Source organism: Trachemys scripta, chromosome 11 (genome assembly GCF_013100865.1).
Source record: "Trachemys scripta elegans isolate TJP31775 chromosome 11, CAS_Tse_1.0, whole genome shotgun sequence".
NCBI classification, from domain to species: domain Eukaryota; kingdom Metazoa; phylum Chordata; order Testudines; family Emydidae; genus Trachemys; species Trachemys scripta.
This window is the reverse complement of record NC_048308.1, coordinates 19,682,338-19,702,409: the sequence shown is the minus strand read 5'-3', so window position 1 is coordinate 19,702,409 and position 20,072 is coordinate 19,682,338. Positions and strand designations below refer to the sequence as shown.

Sequence of the window (20,072 nt, the reverse complement as noted above, 5' to 3'; positions counted from 1 at the left end):
TTTAAAAATTATTTGAGTTAGACCATTTTATTGAGATAAATGAAAAATAACGATCCAGACACAGAACACTGTTAGATCAATACTGGACAGAGTTTGATTTATTAAAATATTTTTGGAAGCCAAGGCCTGGTCCCCACTAAGCCCCCACTTCGGACTAAGGTACGCAAATTCAGCTACGTTAATAACGTAGCTGAATTCGAAGTACCTTAGTCCGAACTTACCGTGGGTCCAGACGTGGCAGGGAGGCTCCCCCTTCGATGCCGCGTACTCCTCTCGCCGAGCTGGAGTACCGGCGTCGACGGCGAGCACTTCCGGGATCGATCCCAGAACATCGATTGCCTGCCGCCGGACCCTCCGGTAAGTGTAGATGTACCCCAAGATGTAATGTCTAAAAGCCAACTGGCCACAAAGACAAGGCCACTGACTTTATATACATGTGATACAGGAGGGCCAGGGAGCAGTGGGAAGTGGTAGAAGGGAAGTATATAAACCCAAGGTTAATTAAGGCGTGGTTCCTGTAGACTAGGGAGGGTTGCTACAGGTTAATTGGAGCACCTGTAATCAATTAAGGCCCTGTTAGAAACCTAATAACGCCCCCTGCTTCAGGCAGTCAGGGGGAAGGAGAGAGGACTGGAGCTTGGAGGTGTGCTGTGAGACTTGGGGGATCAGAAAACCGGAGTAAGGGAGACCCTGTCCCAGCAGGGGAGGGAATGTCCCTCCCCCAGCATTTAAGGACTGAAGGTACCCCACCCAAGGGGGAAGAGGGTAAGAACCTGCAGGGGTTGAGAGGGGCTGGGACTCAGAGTGAGGAGCAAACCCAGACCCCTCTCCCACTTCCCTCCTTTACCACTTTCCTGGGCCACTAGTGGGGCCCTTGGTGCCCCAAGAGCAGGGGTAAGGGGTGGTATTTTACCCCCCCACACCAAGAAAAGCGCAGGACCCACCATACTATATTGACCATCTTGTCACATACATAACAGCCTTTTTCCACTGGTGATAAATTCAGAAATGGGTATAAGGTAGGGTAAGTTAGAAAGAATTTGTAAGCAATAATATTTTCTCGAAAAGCAACTGTGTATATATTTCCTTCTGGTAAGAGCGGAAAAAATAGAACCTTTGAACACACAAAGCATTATCTGCCTCATCTATTCTAAAGAACTTTTGAATAACAAAATGATAGATGATTCAAATCAAAGATTTGTTTTTATTGCTGATAAATATTTAGTTCTAATTCTTCTTTGTAAGCATACGACTGTGACAATCCTTATAAAAATTCTTGAACCAAATCTCTAGATGTTTTCAGTCACAGAATATGCTCAGGGGAGACTGTAACTATCCAAATATCTGGTGAGCTGCAAATATAGCCAAGTAAGCATCATCCAAAAAAGTTTGATATACAGAAAACAGCTTTACATTCCTTAAGATGAGAATCCAACCAGAAGAAAAGCATTCTTAGGTCTTTTGATCATTTGATTTTGAGTCCTTCCTCCTGATCTATTTTATGGTTAATTTCTAACTTTAAAAAATTTGAAAAAGATATTGAAAAGCTGTATTTTTAAAAAAAGGATGTTTTTCAAAGAAGAGTGCACATGTGGGCTTATACTTAACTTACCATATGTACATGCAAATCAAGAGCAAAACTGGCTAACAAGGGCATAAAGGGGGTTCAAGGTAGCAGTGTGGGAGGGAAAACAGACTCAGCAGAATTACTGTGTCCCCTCCTCACATAGCTAGATAGTAGGAGGGCTAGAAGAAGGCAGGAATCGGGCAGAGCCAAGGTTCTGCCTTGCTGTCACAAAGCATCAGCCGGTTTAGCTGCACCTGGGTATAGATCCAGCACAGTTTACTTCCTTCTCACAGCATTGAGGAAACTGTGAGGGAGTTAGTTGCCTCCCTGGGCTGTTCCTGAGGCTGTGCAACAATGCCTTGCCACCTTTTTCAGGGCTTGTGTCAGTGCCATGTTTGAGGCCCAAGTATCTGAGCATTCTGACAGCTAGTTAGTATTTATGCACTGGTTTCAATTGTGCATTCACAGATGTATGCAAGCAATTGTGCAGGCCTAAAAACTAGATCAGGGGTTGGCAACGTTCGGCATGCGGCTCGCCAGGGTAAGTACCCTGGCAGGCTGGGCCAGTTTTATTTACCTGCTGACGCGGCTGGTTCGGCCGATCGTGGCCCCCAGTGGCCGCGGTTCGCCGTCCCAGGCCAATGGGGGTGGCGAGAAGCCGTGGCCAGCACATCGCTCACCCGTGCCTCTTCTCGCCGCTCCCATTGGCCCGGGACGGCGAACCGCGGCCAGTGGGGACCGCGATCAGCCGAACCTGCCGCGTCAGCAGGTAAATAAAACTGGCCCGGCACGCCAGGGTGCTTACCCTGGCGAGCCGCGTGCCGAACGTTGCCTACCCCTGAACTAGAACATAATGTCTAGATTTGATTCAATCCTTAATAAGTGCACACAATATGGAAGACTTCAACTGAAACTCCACTAACACTGTACATCAAAATATTAGGGTTTTTATCCACTTACATTTAAATCTTGTATTAGATTTTGTTGAGATGGTAAACTTTTAAAAGCTTTCTGAAATCTGTAATTTTTACCTCTGGTGAAATTCCAAAAATTGGAATTGGTTAATTTTACTTAAGCATTTTACTAAGCAATTTCACTTATCAAATAACACAGCTTGTTCCAAATCTGACTTTGAATAAGTGCATTAGTTTATAAAATACATATTTAAAACATTTAACAATCTCTGGGAAATGCATAATAATTGTAAGCCGTTTTCTTGAATAGCTTTACAAAGCAGTGTATGTGTTCAGATTCCTCGTATTAAAGTGACTAAATAGACGTATTGAGAAAGCAGTGTAAAGAAGCACTCTTAACTGGCTCCAGATCAGAGAAATAGCTCTTACCAAAGCCAATCAGAGAAGCAGGTGTGTGAGTTCCGTGAGGGAGTGCATATTATTTTTAAATGGACACAGCTTGGGTGAATTGGCATGTGGAATGATTCTGAACTTTTAAAAAAATGTTACAGGCCCATTTCTAGCCTATTTAATGTAAAGCATCCCTAGGCTACTTTAAATTACATCCAAAATGTCTTTAAGATCAGGCACAAGAAGGCTGTAGTTGGAAGCAGAAGCTTTTAATACCTGTGAAATGGCATACCCCTCTTAGAGCCAATCAGTGTTTACAGTGAGTGATTTAAGCAGGTTATCTTAAAAATTACCTATTGGACTTCACAACTCCTGAGCACAGAATCCAGGGAACCCCAAAATATTTCCTCAATCTGGTACAGCTACAGATATTCCATTATGGCTTCACTCTCCATATAGGAAGAGAAGAAAGGGCTATCCAGAAGGAAACATTTAGACATGGGAGCCTAGGCAAACCGAAAAGGGGAAAAATGCACACAATAAAAAAATAACATATGGAAACATGGACAAGCCACCACAGTTTCAAACCCCTCCTGCTACAAATGGGCTACAGATAGGCTCAGCTCCTACACAGTCAGTAACATCAGAGAGAGCCAATAATTGCTTCTAATTACAGCATCCAAAAAATACAGACACAACATTTCTGGAATAAGTTTTCTGTTAAATATAGAGCTTATGCAGAGTACTCGATGGAGTGGTGCACTATAAAGAGTGTATTGGCACTCGTTTGAAATGACCTGCACAGTTCACTTGTCACTTTGCTATTCATTGGTAATATACCCATCCCAATCTCATGGTAATAAAACCTTTATGTCAAGTGAAATCATAATTATGCATATTAGACCTTTTTAAACTGATCATATATATGATCTATTTTAAAATGTCTAATATGAATTTTATATATGTATATCTACATATATGTATAAAGTTGCTGGTGATACACATTGGTACGAAATATTATTTAAAATGTTCTTTCATTTTAGAACCTATTTGAATATTTTTAGGCTATAAATCAATTACCTTATTTTTGAGACAGTGGAAGTAATTTGCATCTGATTATGTACACAGAATAGATAGTAGTGGGTTTTTTTGAATAATAATATCTATACTTTAATGGTCTGTAGCTCATTTGCTTGATTATAGCTCCACTAGAGCCCAATGAATGTAGATACCCTTGACTCAATATGCGCTTATGGCTTCTTACAAGCAGTTTTGGTATTTCCATGTCTATACAATGGATTCTCAGTTTGTTGATAATTGACCTGTCTGAGCTCAAAGTGGGTGTTTCTCATGAAGTGAATGTTGTCTTGCTATAAAATATTAAGGGGGAAAGTGTAATGAATTCCTCGGAAGACATATTTATAACGCAAAGTAATTGCTTTAAAGATTATAAGATTTTGAGTGGCATAGGGAGTCAGCGTACAACAAATCTTTATTTACTGCAACACAAAAGGCCCTGCTAACAGTATGTACAAACTTTTGTTTTAGTGTTTTGATTTTTATTGTTTTGAAAATAAATATTTTTCTAATATGTGACTCTGTTTATCATACTGAAGTCCTGATCCTTCAAGACTTACTCAAATGAACAGGCTTTATGCATTTCATTACTTTATAAAAATCATTAGAGTTGCTTATATGAGTGAATTGATTCATAGATTGATAAAGTCAGAAGAAAGTATTGTGCTAATATAGTCTGTCCTTCTGAACAACACAAGCCATTGACGGTAATGGTATTGCTAACATGCATAAAGTTAAAGAGAATTGAGGCCTAACTCTGGAACTTTGAATTGTGGAACTTGAGTCAAATTTTCCTCTTGAGTTACACCTTGTGCAATCCCACCATTACAAATGGAGTTCCATAATTTGTGAATTGGGGAGTATTTGGCCCATTATATTGATTTTATATAAAAGGCACTTTAAATTATTATGTTTGGAAAAAATAAGGTCCTTCAGAGAGATTTTTGAGGCAGTCTTTAGGGATGATTTTTGCCTCACTAACTTGGCCATAATCTCAATCTTAGGGCTGGTCTACACTGGGGTGGGGGAGGTGTGAATCGATTTAAGATACGCAACTTCAGCTACGAGAATTGCGTAGCTGAAGTCGACGTATCTTAGATCGACTTACCTCCCGTCCTCATGGCCCGGGATCAATGGCTGCGGCTCCCCCGTCGACTCCGCTTCCTCCTCTCACTCTGGTGGAGTTTGGGAGTCGACGGGAAGTGCATTCGAGGATCTATTTATCGCGTCAAGACGAGACGTGATAAATCGATCCCCGACAGATCCCCGATCCGGCGGGTAGTGAAGACGTACCCTTAGTAGAATTTAATTTTGTGCAAGGCAAACAGCCCATCTGTGAATTTCTTTGCTACTTTTATAGTACAGATTAGTTAACTAAGCGTATACAGTTTCTTTTACCTGCAGAAACTGACTTACTGAGGTGTCTTCTGATTAAAGTGTGTATTATTTTTTCCCTTTTCAATTAAGTTAAATTTTAGAATGATTTCAGAATGTATATACGTAAACCATTAAGTAATTACTGTTATTTAAAGGGTGTGTGTCATTGTCCACAGGTACTGCATGAAAAAGCCATTTCAGAATTTGTGTTCTAAGGGCTGGAACTATCAAACACTCTGTGTGTCTTTATTTTTGAAAAATGCTCATTGTTATGTCGTCTAAACCATGGGCTGCAGAATATCATTTAAATTGTGGGGGCATAGATTTCCTCTCCTTCCCCCGACGCTCCTCTTCCCCTCTGAGGGGACCCCCTACAGGAGTCTGACCCACTAGCCCATGAGCCCTTACGCACTTCCAAATTTGAGTGAGTGGTGATGGGGCCTGGCTCAAACTTCAGTGGTGCTGCAACCCCAACCAGCTCGCAATACCACTCACTCAAATTTGGCCTGGCTAAGCATCCATCACAAGTGAGTGGCATTGCAACCTCATGCACACGGTTGTAGCAGCACTCATATTTGGCCTGGCCAAAATGTGGTCGTGCCGTGGCCTAGGTGGCCCCCAGGCACCACTGACTATAGTCTAAACTTTCTCCTGTTCAATCCTCTCTATTACTACTTCCTTTATCATTATTTATGTATAAAATCAAGTGTCTGCAAAACACTTTACATATATGAGCTGTTCTATGCTCTGGAGAACTTTATAATTTAAATGATTTTTCAATGTAAGGGTGAGATCCTGATCTCCAATGAGACTGCTTAAAACTCCCCTAATTTGGAATGTGGGAATGAAATTCTTTGTTTGTGCAGAGCTGATGTAGCCAGCTCTACACCATTCCCTCTCAATTCTCCCAGAATAGGATACCCTACCTACTGGGCAAAGAGAGACTAGAGCAATTCCTGTGTGACATAACAGACACATTGGGGGTCAAAACTGCTCTGAGGATGCCCTAACTGACATCACGGGCTAAACTAGCCTCCAGTAGCCATACATTCAGGGGAGCACAATGATAAAATGGATCTCTGGTGTAGCTGAGGATCACATCCTAACTGCACATAATGACAGCCTGTAAGCATAGGCGCCAGCTTCTCCTGGCGCCAGTGGGTGCTCGACTCCCCCCACCCCCGGCCCCAACCCAACTCCACCCCTGCCCCGCCCCCTCTCACCCCTGCCTCGCCCCCATTCCAAGCCCACCCCCAGCCCCGCCCCAACTCCGCCCCCTCCCTGCCCCTATTGGACGCTTTCCCCAAATCCCCGCCCCAGCCACGCCTCTCCCCTGCCTCCCCTGAGCGCGACGCATTCCCACTTCTCCCCCCTCCCTCTCACAGCTTGTTACACTGCGAAACAGCTGTTTCGTGGTGGCAAGCGCTGGGAGGAGAAGCAGGGATGTGGCACGCTCAGCGGAGGAGGTGAGCTGGGGCGGGGAGCTTGGCTGCCGCTGGGTGCAGAGCACCCACCAATTTTTCCCTATGGGTGCTCCAGCCCCGGAGCACCCATGGCGTCAGCGCCTATGTCTGTAAGCAGTGTAGTTGTAGCTGTGTCAGTCCCAGGATATTAGAGAGACAAAGTGTCTGAAGTAATACATTTTATTGGACCAACTTCTGTTGGTGAGAGTAACACACTTTTGAGCCATACAAAGCTCTTCTTCAGTTGTGGGAAAGGTACTCTGAGTGTCACAACAAAATGCAAGATGGAACAGATTATTTGGAGTAAGAAGTTAGTACATATTCTAAGGGACCATTCAAGGTTGAGTGGCCCATTAACATCTCTGCAGTCATAGGATAAAAAGAAAGGGATAGTGGGTTACAGATTGTGTAATGAGCCATAACTCCAGTGTCTCTGTTCAGTCCATGATTTTTTTTACTATAACTGTTAATACTGTGTTTCTCCCCTACCCCACCGTTCCCCCCAGATTTTAATTCTTTCAAAGGCCACTCTTTCTCCTCAGAATTGATTAGATCTCTGATGAAGCAATAGTTGTTGCTGGGTTTTTAATTATAAGGGGACAACATGACCTGTTGCTAACATTAATACACTTTAGAGAAAGGGAAATGTTAATGCCAGGTGGCAAAAGCCCACAGGCTAGTATAAAACAAGCTGACCTTAATAGAGGGTTAGATTTTGGGGGGAAATTACAAAAGAGTCAAAGGAGCAACAAGAAGGAAATCAGTGGGGGGTATCTGTTCAACATCTTAGATGTCTGTACACAAATGCAGGGAGTTTGGGGAATAAACAGGAAGAACTAAGCATATTAGTACATAAGCTCTGGGCTGGGGCCGAGGGGTTCGCAGTGTGGGAAGGGGCTCCAGACTGATCCTGGGGCAGGGGGTTGGGGTGCAAGAGGGGGTGAGGAGGTGCAAGCTCTGGGAGAGAGTTGGCATGCAGGAGGGGCTCCAGGCTTGGGCAGAGTGTTGGGGTGCAGGAGGGTGCTGGCCCTGGGAGGGGGGGGTCAGGGCTGAGGCAGGGGGTTAGGGTGCAGGAGGGGGTATGGGGTGCTGGCTCTGGGAAGGGGCTCCAGGCCAGTCAGGGACTTGGGGTGCAGGATGGGGTTGGGGTGCTGGCTCTGGGAGGAGGCTCAGGGCTGCGGTATGAGGTGCTGGCTCTGGGAGGGAGGCACTTACCTCGGGTGGCTCCGGTCGGTGGTGCAGCGGGGCTTGGCCCCACTCAGGCACATTGGCACCTCCTCCCCATCAAAAGCCATGCCACCCCATCCCCCACCCTGCCAGCCAGTAGTGCATCATGTGGCCACGCTATTCCCGGAAGGGGCCAACGTACCTCTGCGGCCCCTGGAGGAGGCACATGGCTCCATGTACTGTCCCTTTCTGCAGGCACCACCCCTGCAGCTCCCATTGGTCTCCAGTGTGTGGAGACCCCGCCCCCCACCCCCACCCCCCAGGGCCACAGGGATGTGCTGGTCACTTCCGGGAGCAGCGTGGGGCTGCTGCAGGCAGGGGGCCTGCTTTAGTGGCCAGAGATTGCGATTGACTGGGAGAGTCTCCAGGATCAGCTGTCTTAGACATAGTCTGCAGATCCCCAGGAATCTGCGGACTACAGGTTGAAAACCACTGGAGTAGAGAGTATGTTTATAAAATTTGCAGATGACACCAATCTGGGAGGGGTTACAAGCACTTTGGAGGACAGGTTTAAAATTCAAAATGATCTTGATAAATTGGAGAATTGGTTTGAATTCAACAAGATGTAATTCCATAAATAAAAGTGCAAAGTACTTCCCTTAGGAAGAAAAAATTGAATGCACAACTACAAAGTGGGGAATAACTATCTAGGTGGTAGTACTGCTGAAAAGGATCTGGGGATTATAGCAGACCACAAACTGAATGAGTTGTCAATGTGATGCAGCTGCAAAAAGGCTAATATGATTCTGCGGTGTATTAACAGGAGTATTATATGTAAGACAGAGGAGGTAATTGACTTTTCTGCGTGGCACTGGTGAGGCCCCAGCTGAAGTACTATATCCAATTCTGGAAGGATGTGAACAAATTGAAGAGTCCAGAGAGAGCAACAAAAATGATAAAAGGGTTAGAAAACCTGACCTAGGAGGAAAGGGTGAAGAAACTGTGCATATTTAGACTTGAGAAAAGAAGACTGAGGGGTGACCTGATAGTCTTCCAATGTGTTAAGGGCTGTTATAAAAAGGACGGTGATTCTCCATGTCCACTAAAGGTAGGACAAAATATAATTGGCTTAGTATTCTGCAAGGGAGATTTAGATTAGATATGAGGAAAAAATATCAATTATAAGGATAGTTAAGCGCTGGAATAGGCTTCCAGGGGAGGTTGTGGAATCCCTATCATTGGAAGCTTTTAAAAACAAGTTGGACAAACATGTGTCAGAGATGGTCTGGGTTTATTTGGTACTGTCTCGGTGTAGGGGGTGGACTTAATGACTTCTCAAGGTCCCTTCCAGCCCTACACTTCTATGATTCTATGAAATGTGGAATTGAAATGCTTGTGCTTTTGATTTCATAGCTGTTTTGAAAATAGCAAAACTTTTTGATACAGAAGAACTGTTCCAGCCTACCTCTGCATGAAAAGGGTTATAATTCCCAAGACTACTTATGTGCCTTAATTTCTTCTGAAATATTAAAATATTAGAGACTTTTTTGCCCATTCTTTAAGTAGCCTGTAAAAAAATTTTGGTGCATACTTTGTTGTGTTTCATTTGGACATTGAAATGATAAATTTCCCTCTCCTCCCCCTTACCCTACAGAATTCTGTTTTGGACAGACTGGGATGCTAATTTTCCTCGCATTGAGTCTGCTTCTATGAGTGGGGCAGGAAGAAAAATCATCTATAAAGACATGGATACCGGAGCCTGGCCTAATGGTCTTACTGTTGATCACTTTGAAAAAAGAATAGTATGGACAGATGCTAGGTAAAAACAACAATAAAATATTTATTATCTGTTTACTACAATTTGTTGTTTTATGTAATGCCTAATCTGGATTGCAAGCAAATATGCTACTTTCTCCCCATTTAATTAAACACATTATGTATTTGCTGTTTTATGTTTCGAATCATCAAAGTCAATCAGAGTTCAGATCCTTAATATATAGTTTATGTTTCTATGAACAAATATTGAACTTTTCCAAAAGGTATGTAATGACCCAAAGCCTATTTACCTTTCTCATGCAAATAGTGTCATTAGCACTTGAGAACAAGTAAAGATTTTTCCTTTGAATTCAGGTGAATGGAAATTACTTTGTTTTTATTTCAACTGAATGGATAGAAGTCTAACATTTAAATTGAGAGAATACAAGCAAAAGAGTAACCCATATGTCTTTTAAACAAGAAATTCTAGATAAATTGTGCTAGAGCCACTCTAAGGTGATGATTGTTCTTACGTGCTTTATCAGTAAACTTCTGGCTTTGCTGTCTGTAGTGGCAAGGTCATAAATACATTCTGAGAATATTCACTGAAGCAAAATTTTCAGGCCTACATACTATCAAGTTAGCCCTGGAGATGTCCTAATTTTTACAAATTATTTTTTTATTTGGTTTTATCTTGTAGGTCTGATGCAATTTATTCTGCATTATATGATGGAACTGGCATGATAGAGATCCTACGAGGTCATGAATATCTTTCTCACCCCTTTGCTGTCTCTTTGTATGGAAGTGAAGTGTATTGGACTGACTGGAGGACCAATACATTGTCAAAAGCCAATAAATGGACTGGGCAAAATGTTAGTGTGATACAGAAAACCAGTGCACAGCCTTTTGACCTTCAAATATACCATCCAAGTCGTCAACCACAAGGTAACCTAAACATAATTGTCTGATCACATATATGTTTAATCCAATTTTTGGAGTATGTACTGTGTTTTTCTACTTTTCTGATGTCCCAAGAAACATCTGTATTGAGTTGAGGAATGGATAACAAGAAAAGACTTGGTGGAGGTTACAATTTTCAAATGTCACTTTGTTGCTTGTTTGGTGGAGGGGAAGAATTAAATGAAAATTCCTTTAATTTGAGTATCACTTTCTGGTTTGAACTTTCTTTTTTTTGTCAATATGAAATTTAGCTCAGATGTATGTCAAATACTTTCCATTTTGGTTTTCTAAAAACAGTTGAAGTGTTGTCTGCTAGTATGAAAACCTTGATGTACATTCATAAAAGTCAGCTTGTGGACAGGCCTTGTCATTGGTTACATTAAATATTGGCTGTTTTCAGTTTTGACAATGATCCTAGTACATTTTAAACAAATACGTTATCAGGATCACTAGACACATAATAATCATTGAATTATCTGCCCTGTTTATCTTCCTCAGTGAAGTATTACACCTACTTATGAAAAATGAAAGAACAAGTTAAAAACTGTGTTCTGGAGGACAGAATTACAATGAATGTAGTTCAGTTTGCATGAATACAGTAATAGCGAATCATCAGGATAATTGTTTGTAGTTCTGGAAGAAATTACTACCAGACTTTGAACTTTTTATTCACAGTGGTGGGCACTTACTCCTGCAAATAGAACCACTGATATTAGTGGGAGTAAGTGCTCACCAATACACATAATGGGTTCACAGTCTGCCATTATGGTAATTTATGCATTATTATTATCTAGAAAAAAATATTTAAATTATAGGAATAAATGTTTAAAATTCATCTTATAGCTTTCTTAACCTACCTGTGAGAAACTATTAGGATTTTTTTTTAATAGAACAAACATCATTTAGAAAGCTAAAGTTTGCCTGAACATTGTGGGATAATATGATACGCTTGACAGAGTTCTAAATTTTCTAACTTGCATTTTTGCTATACACAATACAGAAAAGATGGACCTAAGAATGTTGCTTGTAACTGCTAAAATCAATAAGGGACCCAGGAATAATTGAAGAATTGGAAGTGTGAGGTCCTGTGTTGAGGGCATTTTGTTACAATTTCATCTTGACACCTGACTACCCCTTATTTGAAACGCTTTCCTACCACTCCAGTTGTTTTTATATTTTTTTCTAAGAATTAGGTAATAGAGAATATTTAAATCAAACAAAAACTGATCATTAGACTTAGTCCCAAGCCCAAGATTTTTGGTGTGGTTTAGGTAATTAGCATACCCTTCCTCTCTGCAACAAGTCGGTCTACTTTTGCCCATATGCTATTAAAAAACCATTGCAGCATTTCATCAGGTTTTGCATTCACACCTATGCTAACCATTTTCTTATTGTATACACTCTGGGTGTTCCTTGAAGTTAGAGCTGGTCCAGAATACATTGTATGCCATAGATTTAGGCATCACAACTGTTGATGCAAAAAGATACAAGAGAAATTTAATATATAAGGTGGAGGAAAAATAGTGACTAGATACACACTGTGCAGGGCTGAGGGGACATAAGCCTGAAACTTGAGTGTAGTCATTGAATTCAGTGGGGAACAAAGGGAGTCAATCAGTTTAAGGCAGTTGTTGCAGCAGTAGTTGGAAGGATCTTATTGTCAAAAGAAAAACAGAAGTTTGAGACCCTGAGGAGTGAAAAGACCTAAAATGTATTTTGGATGAACAACTGAAATTATTTTGGCTTATTTTACCTGGAACCAAGCTTCTGAACTTCTTTAGGTTCAAAACTGTTAATTTTTCACTATTTTAGTTCATTGGTTATGTGTCTTCTAAATAGTACTTGTACTTAAAAAATATTTTAAAGTGGTGTGTTGAAGTTTCTTCCACAAATATTCTCCTCACCTTTGTATTTCCCCTTATTGAGTATCATGTTCAGAGTCAGTTCCCTAGTGCAGGGTTCCAGCTTACTTCTGCTGCAAACCAATGGGCCAAAAACACAGGGGAATCAGAATGGAGTAGGGAGATCTTGGCCATGTCCTTTTCCTCTGGTTTTGCCCTCTTTTCTTTTATGCCAGCATCAGAGAAAAGGAGGCTCATTAGTGAATCAATCTTGCACTTGAGAGATCCTCTCTGGGCTAATTATGTTGGGTTTAGGGTCAATTTACGCTGCTAGTGCAGTACAAAGTGACTGCACCACATTGGGGCATATGGCACTATGCCTGAAACATTAGTGGTATATATTACAAACACACAAAAAGCTGCATTAGAAGAACATTACAGCTTCAAAGTCAAGTACTGACAAGTTTAGGAAATGCCAGAATTAAGGTTACCCGTGGAACCTTAAATTGGTTCCTTTGTGCATCTGTATTATGAACATCTTTAATTATATAATCACATTTTTTTTTCTACAGAAACAACTTCACACCCTAAATTTTACAACGCCTTCACCCTAAAGCAGAGTTTGCCATGTAACGTTGTATTTTTCCTTACTCATCATTAAACCCACAGGCCACTCATGTCCCACTTCAGTGCTGACAATCCCCATGGCAAGATGACCATGTACATCACTATGATGTTACTTACTAGGTAATATGAAGTATACTGGATATCTCAAGGTACACATCCACCTCTTTACTTTGATCACACATGTGGTGGGGGCAGAGAGAGTCTATCTCCTTCCCTAGGAGCTGGGCCCCCTCATATCACCTTATATCACAGTCACAGTTATGCCAAACAGTCTTAGCTAATTCCCGACCCATTCAATAGTACATCTAACACAATGAATGCAGCTGGAGTGCATGCAGATAATTCTCCATGGTTTTTAATATCTCCAGAGGGACAGAGTTCAGGTTGTGTTGGTGTGCACCTTAATTCTACATTTCCTGGTTTTCAAAGGTTTGAGTTTTGCTTGAACTCAATGTTCTTGAAGGGTCTGAGATACCACTGGGCAATCTAACTCTGTTGACATTATTTTTAATCAGCGACTACATCTAGGAACTTGAAATGCAGGAATGGAGCCCTGTATACTGGAAAACAGCAACTCTGGAAAAATAAGGATAATAGTGGACAAGTAACTGAACGTAGGCCCTGATGCTATGCCAAAAAAGGAGCAAATGTGATCCTTGGATCTATAAACAGGGTAGTGGGAAAGAGTAGGAAGATGATTTTACCTCTGTACTCTGGATTGATACTAAAATGCTGCACGTAGTTCTGGTGCGAACATTTTTAAAGGATGTTGAAAAATTGGAGAGGATGTAAAAAAAGCTATTTAAAATTATTTGAGGGTTGGAAAAAATGACTTACGGTGACAGATTTAAAGAGAGAGATTAATCTGTTTAGTTTATGAAAGAAAGATTGAGCAATGGTTGATAACAATGTGTAAGTACCTTCCTGTGGAGAAAATATTGGTTACTAACAGACTCTTTCATCTAAGGGAGAAAGGCATAAGAAGAACCAATGCTTGGAAGCTGAAGACAGACAAATTAGAAATTAGGCACACCTTTTTAACAGTGAAGATTATTAACCATTGGTACAAACAATAAGGAGAAGTGGTAGATTCTCTATCGCTTTATGTCTTCATATCAAGACTGGATGCCTTTCTGGAAGACATGCATTAACCAAACACAAGTTATGCTTCAGTGAGACACAAGTTATTGATCTCAGTACATGGAAAACTGGGTGAAATGTAATGCTCTGTGATATGGAGGAGGTCAGACTACATGATCTAATGATCCCTTCTGGTCTTAAACTCTAATAATCTATGTATTATGCCATTGCTTTTCAATGTCTTGCAATATTTTTAGTTGAGTGTATCATTTCCTAAAAGCTGAAAACTTCAGTGTCAGGAACCTTTGACACCACAAAGACAACAGAATGTCTGGCTTCAGTCTTGCTATATCTTTATTTTAAGATGTCATTTATATAATCTTTTTGGAATACTGGAGAAGAGGAACATTAAAATAAAAAGTTTGTTCCGATATGGATTGGGAACAGGTTAGCTATGTGGCTTGCCACGAACTTATTTCTTATGCCCAAATTTGTAGTTTATGTACTCAGTCCAACATACATTGAAATAAATAGAAAGGATCCCATTGACATTAAAATAGCTAGATTGGGACTAGATATCTAACTTTAGATGACAAAGTCTGAATATTTTCCCATTTAGTTTTGCTAAGATATATTCAGAGTGATTTTTGCCCCAAATATTTTTTATGTAACATTCAGTTTTTTGTGGAGAGAGTCCCCTGAAAAATGGGGCCAGTACTGTCAAGTTTTCTAAACTCTTTAAGCTCTGAATCCTCAGAAGAGTGAAAACATGCTGAGTTATCCATTCTGTCCCAATTCAAGGTTATACTTTACAATTACACTTTTAAAAGGCACTTTCATACTTGAGCAACCATGAAAACAATATCATTTATATAAAAGTAATCTATTTTGTCTGTAACTTTCAGTGTTCCCTTTTCTGTTTTATAAGATAAATATTTGAATAAGAGTTGTCTTCATCACAGCTCTGCTGTTTCTGCTTGATTCTTCAGTGAAATAATTCTATAATTGTTACATCAGATAGTTGCCATGAGAGTGATTGAGGCACAATAAATTCCATGCACATTATTACACGATAAAATGAAAGGAAGGGGTGGGTGGTTAATGACTATATTAATCATTTGAAAAACTTGCACTGGTAACTGGGAAGAGCACAAGTCAGAACATAAACCTGTATTATTAGTATAGTTTAGAATATGGCATAAAAATGACTGTGCTGTATTGGACCAATGTTCCATTTAGCCCAGTATCCTGTCTTCTAACAGTGGACAGTACTTCAGAAGGAATTGAGAGAATAGGGAAGTTTTCTTGAGTGATCCATCTCTTGTGCAGATATTGCAATCAGAAGTTTAGGGACACCCGGAGAATGAGGTTGCATCCTGACTCATCTTAGCTAATTCCTATTGATGGACCTAGCCTCCATGAACTTATCTGATTCTTTTTTGAACCCAGTTGTACTTTTGGCCTTCACAACATCCCCTGGCAATGAGTTCCACTGGTTGGCTGTGCATTGTGTGAAGAGGTACTTGTTTATGTTTGTTTAAACTAAATAGGGAGCAGACTTGAAACTGCTTCTCATTGTGGTAGGCCTTTAAAACTGTGCAAATATATAAAGGGCTCTCCACATCCAATTATTTTAACATTAGGAACCATATGGCTTTGAATTATTTTTATATATATATATATATAAATAAAACATTGGTTTAAGAAATAAAGGGGCCTTTTCCTGTATTGTATGGTAGGGTTTTATAAAAACCTTGAAGATATTCAGTAATTAAAACCTCATGTATATATTACAAATATCTCTGGTTTTAAACCCTGTATTCAGACTAAATTCTGCCATGGATAATTAGGTTCTGCTGTTTACCATTCTCTTTCAATTTCAATTGGAGAGGTTGTTGTTCCCTTCGTGTGTTTGTGTGTGTGTGTGTGTGCGCGCATGCGCGCGCGCGCACACGTGCTTATGTACATTGTTTGGCTGTTTCTTTCCCAGTATCTTTTTTTTTTCAGTGATGGATGAAGTGATCTCTATTTATATATAAATGTGTACAGTGCTTTGTAATCAATTGTGAGAGACATTGATAAACATCATGATATAAATGACACAAATAGTTATATGGTTACATACTCTTCGCATTGATGGAAGATTGATTCCTGGCCCAAGGAGGTTGTTTTTATTTAAACTCTTTATTCTATCCACTATTAATATCTCATTATATAATTCCAGTTCCTAATCCTTGTGCTGCTAACAATGGCAGAGGTCCGTGTTCTCATATGTGTCTGATCAATCACAATAGAAGTGCTGCATGTACATGTCCTCATCTGATGAAACTGTCCATAGACAAGAAAACATGTTATGGTAAGTTTCTTATTTTTTCTTGGGAACCAAATTTTGTCTGATTTCATTAGAGTTAAGATTTTAAACTGGACAGAATAGAGTTTAATAATCTATAAAATGGTCTGTACAGTGCTTTTTAGTGACAATTTTGAAGGTGCACCTACATTTTTGAAAGCAGATAAATTATTCTAATATATGCAATGTGTGGAACTTTGATATTTATAAACGTGTTCATTTTTTCTACTGCTTATGTATGTCATGTGTTAGTAGAACTTATCTCTGTAGTACAGGAAGATTTATAAATGTAAAGTGCAGCATCAGAAAATGATGACATAAAAAAATACCTAATAACTTTAATCTCTACCTGCTCTTCTTCTGAAGTCTTCTTAGCATAATTTTGGGGGATTAAGAACTAAAATGAAGAACATCCATTAAACAGGTAGCTTTGTAGGGGGCGGGTGTGTGTGTATAAAGATTATAAGCAAAGCTTTATAATAGCCCCAGAAATGTCAAATAATTTTGTTCATTATTTGTAAAAGCTTTTAATGCACTCTTCTTTGCAGTACCTAAATAGGAAATCTCTAGAAAAATATTTTGCTATACCAAAATGTGTTTAAAAAAACAAAATTTACCTCTGCAATTCATACACTGACGCGTTTCTCTAAAACATCTTAAGTAGTTTAGAGACAAGGGGAAAAAAGGTTCTATTTGCCCTTGATATAATCTATTCATGTATCATATATTAACATTATTATTGTGTATTTTGTAAGTGGATTCAGCTGAACAATGGGCCCCGTCTTTGTTCTCCCCATGCTTTTGTCTCATCTATTTGTAATCAGTGCAGACACTGAAGAGCTTCTTATAACTACTTCCGTTTGTAATTCTTTCCTGATGTGCATCAGAGATTTTCCTGAGATTTCAAATACCATTTGGCATTACAAAGATGAGCAAGTAGAGAACTAGATTATTATAACACTTAGGGCAGGTCTACACTTAAAAAGCTTCTCCCATTGGCGTAATTAATCCTCCTCTGCAAGGAAGAAGTCCTTGACTTTAGCAAAGCTTTTGATACGGTCTCCCACAGTATTCTTACCAGCAAGTTAAAGAAGTATGGGCTGGATGAATGGACTATAAGGTGGAGAGAAAGCTGGCTAGATCATTGGGCTCAACAGGTAGTGATCAATGGTTCCATGTCTAGTTGGCAGCTGATATCAAGTGGAGTGCCCCAAGGGACGGTCCTGAGGTCGGTTTTGTTCAATATCTTCAGTAATGATCTGGAGGATGGCATGAACTTCACCCTCAGCAAGTTTGCAGATGACACTAACCTGGGAGGAGTGGAAATACGCTGGAGGGTAGGGATAGGATACAGAGGGACCTAGACAAATTAGAGGATTGGGCCAAAAGAAATTTGATGAGGTTCAACAAGGACAAGTGCAGAATCCTGCCCTTAGGAAGGAAGAATCCCATGCACTGCTACAGACTAGGGACCGAATGGTTAGGCAGCAGTTCTGCGGAAAAGGACCTATGGGTTACAGTGGATGAGAAGCTGGATATGAGTCAACAGTGTGCCCTTGTTGCCAAGAAGGCTAGAGCATTTTGAGCTGTATAAGTAGGGGCATTGCCAGCAGATCGAGGGACGTGATCATTCCCCTCTCTTCGGCATTGGTGTGGCCTCATCTGGAGTACTGTGTCCAGTTTGGGGCCCCACACTACAAGAAGGATGTGGAAAAATTGGAAAGAGTCCAGCGGAGGGCAACAAAAATGATTAGGGGGCTGGAACACATGACTTATGAGGAGAGGCTGAGGGAACTGGGATTGTTTGGTCTGCAGAAGAGAAGAATGAGGGAGGATTTGATAGCTGCTTTCAACTACCTGAAAGGGGGTTCCAAAGAGGATGGATCTAGACTGTTCTCAGTGGTACCAGGTGACAGAACAAGGAGTAATGGTCTCAAGTTGCAGTGGGGGGCATTAGGAAAAACTTTTTCACTAGGAGGATGGAGAAGCAGTGGAATGGGTTACCTAGGGAGGTGGTGGAATCGCCTTCCTTAGAGATTTTTAAGGTCAGGCTTGACAAAGCCCTGGCTGGGATGATTTAGTTGGGGATTGGTCCTGCTTTGAGCAGGGGGTTGGACTCGATGACCTCCTGAGGTCCCTTCCAACCCTGATATTCTATGATTCTATGAAGTCCTGTCATCGACACTGTGCTGTCTACACTGGGATTAGGTTGGTATAACTGCATTATTTAGGGGTTTTCATACCCCTGTGTGACATAATAATACTTATGTAAGTTTGTACTGTAGATCTGGCCTCAGGGAGCTAATAGTTTTAAAATACTACTTCCAGTCTGTTCTTTCTTTGGAATCCTGCAAGGCTACATTGATATAATCGATTAGGAAAAGGTTTTAAATATGTGTAAATTAATACATTTTACTTCTCTATAGTAGCTTGTTACACATTATATCAACAGACTTGCATACAAAACATTGTTCTTACTTCATTGATACAAACTTTGCTTAAAATTTGTAAAATAATATTTAGGGAATAACTTTGAATCCAGTCAGTTTTAATTAAGGAACAAAATATTTTCCTTTTTTCGTACAGAAATGAAGAAATTTCTTCTTTATGCAAGACGGTCAGAAATAAGAGGTGTGGATATAGAGAATCCATACTTCAACTTCATCACTGCCTTCACGGTCCCTGACATTGATGATGTCACGGTCATAGATTTTGATGCAGCAGAGGAACGCTTGTACTGGACTGATGTAAAAACACAAACCATCAAGCGTGCTTTTATTAATGGGACTGGATTGGAAACCGTTATCTCAAGAGGTGAACAGCATAATGTTTATTTAAAAGTAATAGTCATTCATTATAATAAATATGAATGTGTACTAACTATGGAAAACATAAATTTTTCCACATTTCTTGTGACTTGTATTTTAAATGGATTACAGAAAACTGGTGCAGAATAATATTGTTTATTAATAGACCAATACTAATTTAGTAAGATATTGATTTCATCTTTATAGAGGCATAAAACATATATGCTTTTGAATATAATTAAGATTTATCTGGGATATCTAATATTTATTAAAAATTTAAATTTGTTTTATCTAACAGAAGAAATGCTGCCTTCCTAGAAAGGTTAGAAAGGAGAAAATTAAAAACAAAAAGCAGGAAAAAAATAGTGTACTGAAAATAGCTTTACATTTAATGCATTTTTATGCTCTATTTCAGGGGTCAGCAACGTTCGGCACGCAGCTCGCCAGGGTAAGCACCCTAGTGTGCCAGGCCAGTTTATTTACCTGCTGACGCAGCAGGTTCGGCCAATTGCGGCCCCCACTGGCCGCGGTTCACCGTCCCGGGCCAATGGGGACGGCAGGAAGCCGCGGCCAGTACATCCCTCGGCCCGCGCCGCTTCCCGCCACCCCCATTGGCCCGGGACGGTGAACCGCGGCAAGTGGGGGCCGCAATCGGCCAAACCTGCCACATCAGCAGGTAAATAAACTGGCCTGGCCC

General features: G+C 40.4%; 1 protein-coding gene across 1 annotated transcript in view; it reads left to right on the top strand.

Moving 5' to 3' along the window:
• The window catches only part of LRP1B (LDL receptor related protein 1B), a 1,021,752-nt gene that overhangs the window by 561,658 nt on the left and 440,022 nt on the right, over window positions 1-20,072 (top strand). The window contains exons 26-29 of the mRNA XM_034786032.1: window positions 9,610-9,774; window positions 10,411-10,655; window positions 16,443-16,574; window positions 19,155-19,382. Of these exons, the coding sequence (XP_034641923.1) occupies window positions 9,610-9,774; window positions 10,411-10,655; window positions 16,443-16,574; window positions 19,155-19,382 (770 nt within the window). The remainder of the gene's footprint in view (window positions 1-9,609; window positions 9,775-10,410; window positions 10,656-16,442; window positions 16,575-19,154; window positions 19,383-20,072) is intronic.